This window comes from Chiroxiphia lanceolata, chromosome 8 (genome assembly GCF_009829145.1).
Source record: "Chiroxiphia lanceolata isolate bChiLan1 chromosome 8, bChiLan1.pri, whole genome shotgun sequence".
NCBI classification, from domain to species: domain Eukaryota; kingdom Metazoa; phylum Chordata; class Aves; order Passeriformes; family Pipridae; genus Chiroxiphia; species Chiroxiphia lanceolata.
This window is the reverse complement of record NC_045644.1, coordinates 15,589,979-15,606,583: the sequence shown is the minus strand read 5'-3', so window position 1 is coordinate 15,606,583 and position 16,605 is coordinate 15,589,979. Positions and strand designations below refer to the sequence as shown.

The 16,605-nt window shown below is 39.2% G+C and overlaps 1 protein-coding gene across 8 annotated transcripts in view; it reads right to left on the bottom strand.

Moving 5' to 3' along the window:
• KNDC1 (kinase non-catalytic C-lobe domain containing 1) overlaps window positions 1-13,229 on the bottom strand; it is a 59,791-nt gene extending 46,562 nt beyond the window's left edge. For 6 of the 8 annotated variants that reach the window (XR_004358272.1, XR_004358273.1, XM_032694863.1 and 3 more), the window contains exons 1-3: window positions 13,040-13,229; window positions 9,414-9,612; window positions 6,044-6,102 (exon numbers count right to left, since the gene is read on the bottom strand). Coding sequence is in view for 5 of the 8 variants with exons in the window: in XM_032694863.1 (XP_032550754.1) it covers window positions 6,044-6,102; window positions 9,414-9,612; window positions 13,040-13,141 (360 nt within the window). In the remaining 3 variants the exon portion in view is untranslated. Of the gene's footprint in view, window positions 1-4,320; window positions 4,367-6,043; window positions 6,103-6,634; window positions 6,944-9,413; window positions 9,613-13,039 lie in introns of those variants that run through there. The other 2 variants (XM_032694865.1, XM_032694867.1) reach the window with 2 other exon arrangements.
• Between the last annotated feature and the right edge of the window lie 3,376 nt (window positions 13,230-16,605).

Here is a 16,605-nt window from a genome sequence, read left to right as displayed (position 1 = left end):
ACAATACTACAACTTCAGAACTAAGCAACCAGCTCTAAGTTTTTGAGGCAATCAAATCATAAACTTTAAGATATTCTAGGTATTAAAAGAAAACAAACAAACAAAAAAGACTGCTGAAAAGAAAACACCCATTGGCCCCATTCTTCCATTTGTTAACTTTGTATAAAGCAACTAAAGGCTATTACTTGCCCAGTACTAAATTCCTGAAAGAAATCTCAATTGGGACGATGATATAAAAGCAAGAGCAGGAGGATTCCATTCCTCTTCTATAGCACAGTAGAGGCAGGGGTAACCAAATGAAAGTAATTTATTTTTGTCACTGAGAGAAAAAGACAGCTTTAAATAATACTCAGAAGATAGAACGGTTTAGACTATAGGAGGAGATAAGTTACCATTTGCTGATGACAAGCCTTGCTGCTGTTAGACAGAATTAGTATCGAGGGGAGGCTACATTAAACTAAGGGAAACAGAACTCAAGAAAAAAGGCACTAGGTGTTTCAAAAGACTTGCTTCCCTCATGAGATAAACACAAACCCAAAAACCCCTCTAGGAGAACATACAAAAAGTTTTCTTTTTTCATCCTGCATCGAGAGCTAAAGAAAGAATAGAACAATAGAAATAATCTCACAGCATTCAAAGCTACTGCTTTAAAAGACCAGGAAAGTCACAAAGAGAAAACTTCCTTTATACCTTCTGCTGTTTTGATTTGAGAGAAAGATGAAGGCTTTTGCATTTAGTGAAGGACCAACAGCTGAGACATGAGCATAGATTAGTAATGATCAGCTATTGAGAAATACTGCAGCATCAAACTGTCAGCTCAGTTTTCTTCAGCAGGATCGACATACATACATATCTATATATACCTACTCTGTAGAAGAGTATGTTTCATTTGGCACTTCAACCCAAGCGTTTATATGCATTTGTATGTATATAGTATATATCAATCAAACTGCCTTCTCACGTTTCCTAGGAATAAGCAATATGAATCTTAATTTTTTAGTTTTCAAAAGCAATGTACCACATTTTAGCTTGCCTTTTCTATTTGTGTTAGTTATATCACTTTGTGTAGATTTGTTTCTTTTTAAGGTTGCTGAAACACTTGGACATTTTTTACATAATATAAATCAACTACAACCCACTGAGAACTGCAAGTTGACAGCCACGACATTTGAAATAAGACAGGCAGCATTCAGCCTTTTCTGAGTCTGATTCTCTCCCAGGTGAGAGATTAGTATACTCTATTCCTGCCCTGATAGGTAAGAGCAAGAACAAATTCTAGATGAGAAAACATTCTTCCCTTCTCTATGCACTATTTCCTCCTTCTCTTCAAGGTAGTATTTAACTCTGTTTCAGTTCTTTAATTTTTGAAAGCTTTTAATGCTGCTGCACACTGAGACTTCTCAACTACTGTATTTTGTCACCTCTAAATAATAAGTCATTAACAGAAGCATTAGCCAGTCTTCTTCAGATTAAAAAAAAAAAAATAAAATCAAAAACCCAACCAACACTAGGCAGACAAGACTGAAAATTCACTGATTTCTGTTACAGAGGTTCACTAGAAAAAGCCAAACTGAATAGCCACATTATTAAAAGATTATAAATGCAACTTCACACACAGCAGACACTGGTCCTTCATCTCACTGAAAGCTCATATCTTAGAAATGTGGGGTTCCACATCAATGAACCTCTGTGTCAGACTCAATGGTAGTTTTGTGATGCAGACAAATAGCTATTTGAAACTAGTTTGAGATAGCCAATGTTTTTAACCTGAGGCAATCTTGTATTGTAGTGATAGAAGTAAGGCTATTAATGAATTCACCAATATTTAACTATTCCTGTTGAGCCTCCTGTTGGTCAAATTTCACAAGTCTAGCACTGTATTGCCCAGGGCAACAAAATTAAATATGAACCATTTTCATCAGGAAAAACGCTAAAGCTCTTCCTATCTAGAGGAAACAATCAGGGCAAATTTTAAAAGGAGCCTCAAACATGTATTTCTGCACCTACAGAAATTTTTCTACAACAGAAAAATTCACATTCTTTGCTGCTCTTTACAGTAGTATATGAGTAAAACATTACAAAATTACAGGCTAGTCTTTATACTCCATCTGTTTGTAACTGACTTCTAGCTCAAGATTAAATGAGAACAAAAGCATGGTCAATACTTGCTATAGCAAATTCAGACACGACTTCCGATTTAGAGGAAAAGCAGAAAGTGAAATCTTTCCATCAGTGCAGGCAAGTGACAGCTTCAGTGATCTGAAAACTTTTACTGAGCCCAGTCACATCACATACCTGCATCTGCATGAAGAATAAATGTGTAAATGATAATAAGTGTACTGTACAGAAATTCACCCTTTCTTTGGAGTTACAGTATGGTTTACAACTCTAAAGTTTACATCCTGTTCCCTCTGTTTGAAGCACCGATTCTTAATAGTGCAGTTACTAGGACACAAGTAGTGTCCTGGTCTGTAAGGAGACAGCAAAGTTGGAGGAAAAAAATTAACATGAACAGATACCCAGGAGATTCTCTGTTTTATTTCAATGCTGTCCTAGAGACCAACAGTACCTGCTTGACTGCCTTTCCACACTCAAACTGCAACAATGCTTAAACCTGGAAGAGGAGGACATAACAGAACTGCCCTATTCAATGCCACTCCAACCACTCAGCAACACAGTGATTTCAAGGTCCCTTGAGACTCTCAGAAACTACAGTCCTTCCTCCAACCCCACAGGCTGGAACTGCAGCAGCACTAAAGTCACCAGCTGGAAAGTCAGCCACACTTCACTGTTGGCACCAAAAGCCCCTTTCACACCTAATTCCTTCTTAACCATGTTTCTCTCTAAAAAGTCTATTCTACATCTGACACTGAAGCTGACAGCTCCCTGAAGGGCTAGTTTTCACCTTTCTGCTCTCAACAGTAACTGAAGTTGCTGTTGTTATTTCCACTTTACAAATGGAGAGCAAGGTGCAAGTCTAAAACAAACCACATGAAATCAATTACTTTTCAGTTCTCTGCATTGTCATTTGGACAAAGCTTTAGACCTCTTGCTATCAGAAATTCCAACTAGAAACTGAAATTTTTAATAGTGTTGTTTCAGACAACAGGATAGTAATGCATTTCAATTTGTTTCCTGTGTCTGTTACCCTTGTGTGCTTGTGAGTGCCAGCTAAGTTTAGTAACTAATTAGGCTGGAGTCACAATTCCATTAGAGGTCTGGATCAGTAATTCACCAAGCAGGAAACAAAACATCTCTTGTTGAAATAACTGTAGCTTTAATTGACAGATTTTTTTAAAAAAAGAGTTTAAAGAGGAAGAAGTCATCCAGTAGCCATACAAACCTCATTATGCTTCCACATTAGAAGCCACAAAATAGGTCACACTCAAATTGAGCGAAACCTCTGGCTGACACAACTATTTTAAACCAGCTGAACTTTGACATTGGAATAACAGCTATCAAAGATCATCCTGAACATAATTAGTAATTCCAAAACTAAGTTCTTCTCTTTATATTGACATTGGACAGTTTCAATACAAACACTACTTTCCATTGTTCTAAACAAAGCACAATAAGCAGCTGCAAAAACACTCCTTCGACAAAGAACAACCGAGTCACGTCACTACCAAGGAAGGAGCAAGCAGTAGCACGTAAGACTTGATGCCCCCATAAAAAGGGCAGCTTACTGGAATAGTACAAAGAATCTTGTAATACTGAGAAAGCACAAGGGTCCAGGGTTTCCTCAGAGAGATGTATAGAAAGCAATGCTATTCTGCTATTGCACAGTAGGAGGTTACAGTGAGGTGAGGGTATAGACAAAAGTTATCAATACCTTTGGAAAAGAGAACTTGAAGTATTAACACCAAGAAGGAAACAGGCAGCTCGGAAAGATTACAGTATTATAAAACCCTTGTAACAAGTTTATAAGGATTAAACCACTGTAGGTCTTGGAAACTGCAAAACCAAAAACAAGCAGAGATCAGCTTGGAATCTTTGGCAGGATTTGGTCTGGTACTAAAGAAGTTAAAAATGCAACTAAACTCTACAAGTGGTAAGAGGTAAAACAAAAAGTTTCACAAATACTCTGAATCCCACTGCTGTCTGACAAAATGCACACAAATCCCAGAGCAAAACAACACATCTCTGCCTCAGTGCAGGGGAAAACCCTCACTTCTCAGTCTTGTACATTGCTTTAAGATGGTCAGTGAAAAACAGCTGAGGCAACAGGACACTCACAGCACAGCTCTCTCTGCATTCCAAGGCTTCCCACCTCACTAGATCAAGAAACAGTAGCAATGTACAGAAATCAGAGTACCTTACCCCACTTCACAACACACAAGGCAAAGCATGCTGCCTTCCTTCCACACAAATGTGGGACATTTATGTATCTTCACTGACCTTTGCAAAAAGAGTAAAAGGGTCAACGTTCAGAGCCACTCCTGACTCAAACAGCTTTCACTGACTGTCTAATTGTTTGTGCTGTGCTTGGTATTGGGATTCACTGGTGCTTAACAGGCTGGTAAGTACTACTGAAAGAGTCAAATAATAAATCTGTGCACAGATAAGTTTTATCCAAGAGGGATACAATGGCCTTGTATATCATACAGAACTAAAATTTCAGATCACTTAGTTTTCCCACAGCCTTCCCAAATTCCTATTTCTACCTGTGCCATCTCCTTGGTCTTCGAACCTCTTTCAGTGCATCTATTTGCTATAAGCATACCAGTTCAGCAACTCCTGAGGGAGGAAAAAGGATTGGGGGAAATAAAAGTTTGCCAAAGGAGCAAATAGTTCCACAAATCTTTTAAGTGCTTCTGTGTCAAGTCTTGGAAGCTTGATAAGGGATGGAAAACATATTTATGTAGAATCTTAATTCCAGTTTCAGAAGCACAACAAAAAGAAAAAAAACCCCAAAATAGTTATCTTTGGGTCTTGTTTTCCTTAACTGCATCTGAATATAAAGGCTACTACAGTTATCAAGTTTACAGGCAATGCAGGCCACCTCCAAAAGATCCCCAACTTGTACTGGCTCCCTGTCCCCAAAAACAGATTCCCCACAAACCAGCATGAGGGTGACAGGGAGACTAAGCACAAAATCACTGGAGCTCTGCTGACCTATATAGACACAGTAACAAAGCATAGCAAGGGAGAAATGTTGCATTTCTAGCCTTCAAAGACTGCAGTACTTCATATTCTATTATACTACCCTTCCTGTTTTATCATTCTCATTTTATATGCAGTACTTCACACTTCCAAGGTCCACTTATCCTCCTCCTCCCCTCTGTCCACTCCCAAGAAAATACAGAGAACTATAAATATGACTATGAAGGATATAACTATGAAAAGCAAAAGGTATTTGTATTGAACTATGAAGAACCAGATTTTTTTACATACCTTGAATTGAATGTGTTGCTAATTAAAGCATTTGAATTATCTAAGAATACATGCCAGAAAAAACAGCTTATTAAGAAAAAGGATATTAAGCAAGCAAGTGCTCCTGCAGCATGCAATGAGATGGTTGACTTGGGAGGCTAATGAATTAGTATAAACAATTTAAATCTAATTTAATTTAACAATGTAGAGCATTTGTGCATTGCAAAGCAACAGACAGTAATTTGTTTCTTCATTAAATCAAAGATAAAATTGCTGATTACCCTTCCCTGAACTATTTTATTGAAGAGGATGGCAAACAAATTTTATATTTAGTCATAAAAGTTCATGATTAGTCCCCAAACAAGCAAATGTAACCAGTGAAGGATACCAGTTAACATAATATAGACCAGCTGTGGTTTAGGGCAACACATTATTCAGTCCAAACAGACTCTCACATTTTAGCAGTTAGTGAGCAAATGTTCATACAGAAAATATAGCATTTTAAGTTTAATTTTTATTTCCATAAAACATATCTAAACAGCACTATTTACTATTCGCCAACTTTAAAAGTTTTAAAATTATATGTTAAGAATGCTAAGCATTTGGTACTGCCAGAAGTACTAAAATTATTAACTCCCTCTCTATTTTACAGATAAATTTATAAACTTGCCTCAAAAGTGTTACCGGTGATATCAAATTCTGGTGGAACAAAGGCACCCTCTGGATCATCTTTGGAAGCAAAAGAAAACATGTCAGATTACAAACTAGTAGTCTTACTTGTTTAAAAAAAACCAAACACAAACCAATTTGATGATACAAATTTAATTATACACTCACATCGGATACAAAAGAAACAGTGCATAGCAGTATTTTGGTTCACTCATATTTGATATACAAAGAACTTGTTATCTATGTTTCTACTACAGCAAGTAAAATAAATTGCTGTTTTCAAACTTTCTGCAAGAAGATACCATAATTTTCCTACTAAGAAACAAAACAGATTAAACACCCACAAAGAAATACACTTAACATGTCTAGCCACTTCTTGCCTTCAGACATTTATGTCTGGACCAAGTTATCACCTTAGCTGGTGTGGCTCAGAAGTCTGATTTGATTAATGGAACACTTCCATTCACTATTTTCCACTGCAGACCTGAGTGATAAGGGTTCAAGCAGCAAAACCAATCTGAACAGCTAATTGCCCCTTCATCTACGGGCCAGCTTAGAACTCTGACCTTTCTGCTTAGTTTGTTTTACTTACGATAAAAAAGTTGAGGCAGCAAATTCCATATGCACATGTAGCTTAGCAGAGAACTGAGCTAGTGCAGCAGACAACTCTGAGTGAAGATGTTCCTTTCTTCCTTCTACCTCTTAAGAGAGACTGATGTTGCTGCTGCATCCAAGCAGGTATGTTGTATCACACTGTACTGATGTCACCAGTACGTACCGATGAACCCGGTAAAGAACACCACGGAATTAAACAACCTACTCTTCACATACTTATTTGACTCACCTAATCCATCCTTTTGAGAAGCTCAGTGGGTGACTGACATCATTTGCAAGCAAAAATTATGTTTCCCTTCTCAGCAAGGAGAAAAAAATAGTATGCTCAGAGGCATAGCATACTCATCATAGCTTTAGGTTTAATAGAACTTTTGTGCCTGTATTTTAGAAGTGAAATGCAAAGCTCTTACTGTGAAGACACTAAACTCAGTTATATGGAAGAGACTATTAGAGAGGACTTTTTTTTTTTCCATATTCGTATATTGCAGCTACATGGCACAGCTGACTATCCAGATGCTACTGACTGATTTACAGCTCCTTATGATGTTCCCAATTCTATTTTCCCACTGAAAAGGAGGGGTGTCTAATTTTGTATTCCTTACCCACCCCCTACATTTTTTTCCTGATATTTCATGGGGAGGGGGTGGGCAAAAGGGGAAGGGAACTAACAGACAGATGTTTTGTCTCCTCCTCTTCCCCACCTGCAGACTTCTGCGCCTTTTCATCACCACGTTACCTTCTCCCTTTCTTTCCATAGAATACTTTAAAGGCTGTTACAAGCATACAATTGTTATTGCTGGTACAGCTCACTGTATTCTTCTAATATAATGTTTACAATGGAAATTTGTTTGATCTCAAGAGACAAGAAGATATCAGACCTCTTGGCAGAACATCCTATCGAATGTTAGTCACTTTAGCACCACAGAACCTGCAGGAAGCAGAACTTGCTGCTAAAGCAGAGATGACAGGCTGTTCACTTTCCCTTACTGGCAAGCAAATCCAGAGGTTATAATTTCCTTCTGGAAGAATAAATCCATAGGCAACAACTACAAGGAAGTAAAAAGGACAACCTCCCCAAGTGCCTATCTAACAAACTATATTTTAACCAAATAGTAACAAGACCTGAGGGAAACAGAAAGAGCCAAACACACAGTGGAATGTGTGAGAGAGAAACAGAATATAAACATAACTTTTTGCATTCCTAGAGAAAATACAACATTTTTAAAGAGAACTAATGAAAAGTCTCCTCCTTAGAGATGAACATGACTTCAGGGAACTAAATCTTTGTGCATTTGCTTTGCATAGGAATTTGTTATCCCATATTTTAAGCACTTGAATACAGCAAATTCCTGGATCAATTGTTTGCCAGCTATTCAACTAGACTAAAACATTTAAAAAGAAATTGATTTTTTTCTTTCCCAGCTGCAAGCAAAGATCTTAGATGAGGGGCATTTTTCATCCACTAGATTTATGCTCTTCAACAAGTCTTTCATTTACCCTTGGCTTGTACAAAGCCAGCTTCTTTTTCTTTTTTTTAATTTTGAAGTACGACAAGCTCCTTAAAATAAAGAAAATTGATTCCACATTACCCTATTAATATGAAACTAAAAGTTGACTCACATATATTTGAAAAATTCAACAAAAAAGAAACATCACAGCAATTATGAAGATACATTTTCATCTTTAACAATTACACTTTATTAAGTTACATGTTTATTTGAAATACCATCTTTAATTCTAAAGAAGGCAACAAATCTTCATTTGTTGCCATGTTACCTCATTTTTATCTAATATTTTTTAAAATACTGTGATGTAGATTTTGACTAAAATAATAAACACTTATTCTGACATGGATTTAAAAATAAATTGGGTTAAAGAAAACACAATAAAAACTTGAATAGTGTGTATATAGACAAAATGGTTCTCCTAGTTATGAGTTGACAATTTCAGAAGTACCATCAAATAAGAGCTGTTTGGGTTTTTTCTGTTGTTTTGTAAAATCATCAATAGGCTCAAGATCCATCATCTTGAGATGGATCATGTGAGAAAGGAACAGCAACAATAACATGCTCTTTTGTCTATGCTAAAACCAAAAGTTTTTTAAAGTTAAGCATCCCTCTGTTTACCTGCTACAATACCTGAAGATCTTACATGCTACTCCATCCTTCTTTCTAATATTAAAATTAATTTCTCAGTCAGTTCCTACATTTGCCGAGACTAAAAATCATGACTTAAAAAAAATAACCATTCTTTATTCAAGGGAAAGCTCTAAAAAATAAAATTAAATAAAATAAAGGCCCTTACTGAAGAGAGAGCTCTCCTTTTTAACAGCAAATGTGCACCAGAATTGCCCCATTCTTTATGCTCACAATCACCAAGATAAACTGAATATCAGATTTCTCTAGAAATAGAACATATCTATAAAATTAGAAGATCTGGAAGAGAGTAAGGATGTGTTTTACACAGGTAAAGACTTGAACACACAGATACACAAATACATAATTTACAGTGTTTGAAATGGACATAAATAAGATATCCGCTAGATAAGTCTTAAAATAACTAAGAAAAATTTTCTAAGCAAACTCATAACAGCCTTTGTTCATCAAAACTGAACAAAGTGTGGACCTAAACACACACACTCCAAATAAGTTTTTATCTTTAATTGTCTTCAAAATAGAATGCAATATGTTACTGCAGTTTCTCACTATAACTTTCCATAGTTCTAAAACAAATAGCCTGGAAACACAAATACTTACCACTGAGCTGTTCCATGAAGCATACATTGCCATTGGTGTTAAAAGCCAAAGTGTCAGGAGTGATGCAGAGTGTCTGGAAGATTGCAGAATGGGCAATGCTCTTCAGAGAATGGCAACACTCCAGGCAAATTGCCCAAATATCTTGCTCAGTAAGACAGCTATCCCGCAGTGACAAAATATCAGCAAGGGACACATTCTCCTGCCAAGACACGAATTAATAAATTACCCTGGATTTCATGACACTACTTTGTATATCATAGATTACATTTGACATGTAACGTTTCCAGCAAGTTCTCAGACTTTCTAGGACACTGATTAACACCCCAAGAAATACCAAGTGCATCTTTGCTCATAACACAGAGTGTTTTAAGAAGCACAGTTAACTTGAACAAAGACATCACAGTATGCTAATATGAAGTTATTTACCATGGGAGATCTGAAAGTTACATAAACATTGCATCACAGTTAGTGAAACAGACCACTTGGAGGTAAAAGTGGAGAGACTATGTTAAAACATTTTGTTTCATCTATGCCTCTCTCAAGCTCTCCCAGGTGCCTTTACATAAACTACTTAAAACTTCTCTTCACAGCGCTTCTCCCTATCACCTGTGATCTGGGAAAAAGTACCCTCTAATTACTCTGTCTTAAGAATGATGCAGTTATGAAGTTCAGTAGTGTAGACCATTTAATAAACATTCGAAAGCCAAACATGCCCTAGGAAAACTGTTCTTATACTCTGACTTAAAATCACTTTGGTTGTCCTAGGCCTCCATCCGCAAACACAACCATTTGTGAGGAGCTGCACTACAAACCATTGGGCTTGAAAACTGCCCAAGCTGACAGGTAGGGTGAGGAGAGGCTCGGAGAGAAAAGACAAACTGCTTCTTCAATGGCCAACAAAAAAAAAAGCAAAAAAAAAAAAAGTTTATCAAAGTAATGAGCCAGTAATTATTTTTACCTCTCCCAGAATCATATAGCTAGGTGACATAATGGTATTTGCCACAACAGCAAAATAAAGGGATGTTTCACTAATCAAGATGCAAAATTATGAGAATTTCATCTGTGCATATGGACCAAAGAGGCTCAATTTACAGTTTCTGTGAAAAAAATAAAAACTGCAATATTTTAAGACAGACTCAATATCAATTCCAGTTACAGTAAGGACATAATAGAATTTCTTTTGAGTCAAACTTCAAGGCTGAACTTCAGTGCAGATAACTACAGCAGTGATAACTACAGTATAAACCTCCAAAAACATATTTGTCTTGTGGTTATTTGGGAAGTATATGAAAGGTGATGATCTCATGTCAGAAGAAGCTTATCTTCATTACAAGAGATGAGAAAGTTATGCAGTACAGAAAAAGGAAAAAAAGAAGAAAAAAGGAAAAAGAATAAAAGGTATATGAATGTTCAGTGGCTCCCATCAGCAATGGATGGCTACATGAAGATAAAACAATAAAAAAAGATAAAACAAAAGACTACCATTAGCAAGTGCTCCAGGACAATAAGTTATTTACTTCACAGAAAGTTTGTATTTCCCAAACGATCACACTATCCTGACCTTAGTTATGAAAGCTGCTATCGCAGCAAAGCAAGGCCTTTGCAGAGAACAAAGCACTGAAAACATGAGACATGCAGTTGACTAGTTCACATCCCCAAAGCAACACAAAACCAAAGTTTTGCTGTAGGACAAAAACATCCTTTTAAGACTGTAACACAGGAGGTTCTGGTAATCTGAATCTTCTGGCAAGTTACTACTTCAATACTTTGGACCACTGAAAGTTGGTTCACTCGAATGTGGTACATATCAGAGATGCTGATGCCTCTTTTGCCTCTTTCAGCAAAAGACACTTGTATAAAATGAGTCTAGTTTTACTACTGCTTAAAAACTACGAAAAGTGAACAGGTCAGACAAACTTATTGCTTAATTATTCACTTTAGTTGTCATTTTTCCCTTATAGTTTCTTCAGTAAGTATAAAACAGTTCAGTAGCATATAACTAAGCAGAGATATTAAGAGAGAGCAGGTGGAGAAAACAAATTAATTGGCCACAGACAACTTCTCAAAAAAATTTAAATTAAATATTACGGAGTGTGAAACAAAGAAAAGTTCTAGTAGAGAAAGAAATTTGAAACAAATCTTCATCCTCAGCAACTCCTACTGTTCAGTTCAGGCAGATTCTGCTTCACATATTGGTAAAAAAACATATGCATCAGACACCAATCTCATTCCTTATACTAGGTATGATGATGAGAAATGCACTAAATGATTAAGCAGCTGGGAGTTCAGTACAACAGCATTGACAGCTTTCTGGCACCTAGGTCTTTTTGCCATGATAATTCACACAAACTTGGAATCCATCTATTCCAGAATCACAGAAAATGTGGCAAACACCATTCATTAAATTCATCGCATTTGAAGAAAAACACTGGGTTGCCTGAGTAAGCTCTCTGAGTACTCTTCAAAGCAGCCCTTTTTTATTAACTTCTCTAATCACCAGGTTGTCATTCTCTCTACAAAAATACTGAAGCTATTTATGTTTCTGGAATAACTAAATAGATGGGACTGGTGGAAATCCACAATGAAAGTATATATTGACCAGTTATGGAAAATGGGCCCAGGTCTTTCTCATACATAAGAGTTGACCCTGAGCTTTCTCTCCCATTCTGAAGAAATACTCTAAATACTTAAGCTAATGTGTAAAAATGAGGCCACTACCACCTTCCTTCTATGTCTTGCATGAGCCAGTCTGAGAGGGCCTACTGCACTGAACACTACAGATGACAGAAGAGCCAAACTGCTGAGCCATTCGGTGACTTAGGAAAACTGAAAAGGACTTTTCATTTTCAAACTCACTTTTAAATCCTGATTCAGCTTAGATTCTTGACATAGCAAAAAAGAAAGTTTGCAAGATCTGGTGTGGGAAATGAGCGGCTCACATATGGCTCACCAAACCTTTACTTAAAAAAAAAAAAAAAAAGGGAGAAAACTACAAACATTTTACCCAAATATTCCCAAGAGAGTAAGAAACACACATCATGTGGAAAGATACAAAGATGAGCAAGAGCAATAAAAAGCAAGTGCAAACCCAATAATAAATCCAGACAAACGTGATGACAAGCACTGGGTTTAGCTACAGGTTATTGGGCACAACAACTGAACAAACAGATTTAACAGTTTGGCGGGTTTGGGCTTCTTTTATTTCTCAGTGTCAAAGGCCTTTTTGCACAGGGCAGCAATATACGGCTGTACAAAACACTGGTTGGCAGCTTCTGGAAACAGCTGAGCCCATGTAAATTTCCCTTCACCGAGTGTGACAAGGACACGTACTCGCCAACTGCAGCATTAGCCCACGGCTATGACAGCAGTGACGAGACACCCCGCACTCGAGGACCGTGACTTTGCTGTTGTATGGGGAAGGTGCACGGGGATGGGCCAAGCCCAACTTACTCGCTGGGACCGGCGGGCAGGGGAGGCGAGGAGCCAGCGGGGCGCACACGGGATGCTCACGGCGCTGCCGCCGCAGCCCAGCCGCTCCCCCGGCCCGGTCCGGCCGCACCTTCAGGCCGCTTCACCACAGGTGAGCGCAAGGGTGGCGGCTCCGTCCCCGCACCTGCCTTACTCACCTCATCCTCCAGCAGCGTAGGCAGAGGCTCGAAATCGTAGCAGTTCACCTCCTCCTCCTCCTCCTCATAAAACACGTCCTCTGCGGCATCAAGAGCCTCCATCCCGCCGGGCGAGGGAGCAGAGGCTTCACCTCCGCAGCCTCCCTACGCGCCCGGAGCACGGCCCTCGGCCCCCGCCGCAGCTCATTCCCCTCACCCGCCCGCGGGCTGCCCCCGGCCGCGACCCCCGCGGCGCCGCCCGCCCGCTTTAACCCCTTCCCGGGCCGGGCCCGACCGCGGGGCGCCCCCGCCCCTCCCGCGCCGCCGCTCAAGCCGCGGGCCGGGGCAGCGCTGCCATGGCAACGGCCGCCGCCGCCTCGCCCGCGCGGCCTCACTGCGGCGCCGCCCGCCCTCCTGCGGCGCCGCCCGCTCGCGCCGCGCCCCGGGCGGCCCCGACAGTCACGGGGGAACGGCCCAGGAGCGCGGCGTGTCCCCCGGCCCGGGCGGCTCCGCTGGCGGGGAGCCGCTGACGGTGGGAAGGGGGCGGCGTGGGGTGCGCCTTGAGGAGCGTGACCGCCGCAGTGCCGGCTGCGGCCGCCGGGGCCCCGCGGCAGCCGGGCCCGGTGCCTGGTTCGGCCGCGCTCTGCGGGCGAACGGCGGCGGCGGGAGGGAGGGTTGGTGTCTGGGAGAGGCCGAGGCGGCAGCGGTGCCTGGCCCCCAGGCGCTGCCCGGCGCTGAGCGATCCCCGCCCCGCCTGCCCGAGCCCCCCGAGCCCGCGTTACCGCCGCCGGCTCTGCAGACCGCTGGGTTTACTGGATAAACCGGTGGTTAGAATTAGGTGAACAAGTATTTGCATGATCATGGCATAACTCCTGACGCAGTTCGAACCATAACAACCGCAAACAAAGCCAAGCCGGTATCACCAGCTTTCTGTTCATCAGTCGTGGCCCATTTTTGCACTCAACAGGGCTTAGGGTGCCTCAAGTAACTTCGTTAAGACTCCCCTTGAAATCAAAGGTTCAAGATCAAGCATTCCTTCAAAACTACCACCTGCATAAGCCAGTTTTTATTTCAAGTAAACCTCATTGGAGAGCTCAAGTTGTTTTGAGTAAACAGGCCTGAGAATAGGAATTGCGATTCGGTAATGGACCTGAGCAGGTGTCTCCTGATTTAACTTTAAGCCACATCAGAATCTTACATCAACATTGTAAACAATGGTGGATGGTGAGAATATACTCTTTTGTCCTGTAATTAAATTTTAGAACTACAGATACTTGGAAAATAATGGTGCCAATTTCATTATTCAGCTTTCCTGTATTTCTATAATTCTATGTCAAAATGAAGTATGCTAATTAATTAATCTCTGCACAGTACATCAAGCAAAGCAAGAGCTTTATATTTTCTTCTTGCATGTAGTACTCTGTGGAAAAGATTAATATTCTATTAAAATATATATTAACAAACACTGTGAAGCAAACCAAGATACTTTGAGTAACTGCCCCATAAAAGTCATCCTGCATTTGTAAGATTTCTCCCAATTAAACATTGTTTGGATACATTCCACAGTTATGGCATGCTACAATAAAAAACCAAACCTGGGCAGATTGGAGTCTTTCATATATATGCTGTCTTATTACTAACATTTTTTAATGGATATGAACTATACATATATATATGTATATATATACACTCATAATTTGGTAACTAGGGCTTTTAGTTGTGACCAAATACTAAAGCACGGGAAACAGTGAGTGCCTGGTGCTTCTGAAAAAAAAAAAAAAAACCCAATGTGACTCCAATAACAGTATTATTATAAAATGTTTCTTAAACTGTATTTCACCAACGTATTTGGCAAAATGTTTTCTTCAGGCAGCACAATCTACCCAAGAAGAATCCTGAATTCTGAACTCTTATGTATTGACCCATAACTACACTGTAAAGAAGAATAAAAGAGAAAAATTTTTCTGGTGCCTAAATCAGGCCTAATATCTACACTCATCCTTACATACATCTTAGACAGCTCTCCATTGCAATCACCACTTGAGCATTCACAAATATTTCTGAAAAAAAGTTTAAGTTAAACTATGGAACCTACACAGAAATTCACATGCTAGTTTTGAAAGGATCAATATTTTTTGTTGACTAAGAGAAATTCCCTTGCCAGTAAATGAGTGATAGGGCATTTCCCTTGAGGTTAGCAGACTCAGGTTCATACACATACCCTGCATTATTTGGACTTTGAATCTAGGCTTGGGTGGATTTTGTCAGAGTAAGTGACTAACTGACAAGTGATTTGAGATCTATCTCTCTGTAGCTGTGGTTAACTTACTTGTTCTACTGAAGAACTATTTAGACGAAGTGAAAATTGTACAAAATGGAAAACAAATTAAACACAGCATTGCTCTGTAAACAAAAATTTGTAGTAGACTTAGCCTTATCACAAATGCCTTGATGGACAGGAAAAAACAGTCAATGGAACTGATATGGTTTGGAAGATTTTTTCCAGAAAAATTGCTATTCTAAGCCTATGGTCACATCAATAATTGTGTTGTTTTGATTTCCTCTTTGGTCTCACAGCTGAGGCAACTGTCAGAAAAGGCACTGCAACTTGTTTGATACATTCATGTAGCAATTCTTATGCTAGAATATTCATTCTTATTAACATCTGCAATTAGTCGTGGCCCACGGGAACTGTTGGAGGACATACAACACTGCACAGTTCAGCATTAGAAAAAACACCACATGTAAATGAAGCTGTCAGTTTTTCTGCAGTCGTATTTTCCATTCTTTCCACAATGTTGCTTAAGGAAGTGTAAGTTTTTAGGAAGTCTTTATAGAGTATTGGTAGGCATTTTTTGAAACATGTTTTGATGGATATGTGAGTGTCTGTGGAGACACACTTCTGAGTCTGAGGCTGGTGAATTTGCAGGTGAATATCATATTAAACACAGAAATATATAGAAGAGAAATCAGGTTCTCAAAGATGGGGGTTGTCAAAAGGCAGAAATAAAAACGTTATTTTGCATTACATGTGTTCTATAGCCTGAAAAGAAATAAGAAATGTTAGCATAGATTAAAGGAATATTATTTTTGTAAAGGATATTTGAAATAGGTTGGAAATACCACTTTGAAACTGTGGAAGTACCAGAGAGAAGCTTCCTGTAGCAGTGATCAGGTTTTGAATATGAACTGAGATCTCTTTAGCAACAGTTACACCAGGAGTCACAATTATTAGAGATTTTGACTTCTTAATTGTAGATTAGAGAAGAAAAGCTACTAGGCAAAGGTAAACTCCAGATATAGTGTACATATTATATGTGAGAAAACTCTTGACCAAAAAGTCATTAAATCAATGTGGAGTTTTGTGGTTTAGACTGTATGATCACAGACAATGGAGAGAAATGGATCAAATACATTTGATTTCAGTCCTCTTACAGTTTGAGCATGCTCCCCTTAAGCTGGATCTAATTCATAGGAAATGCATTAGAGTTGGGGCAGTTTGTAATTTTCACATAAGCCATGTTTGCGGCAAAATAGCTGACTTGATTTCTGTTTCTCTGACAGCAGCTGATAGCAGATGTCTAGAG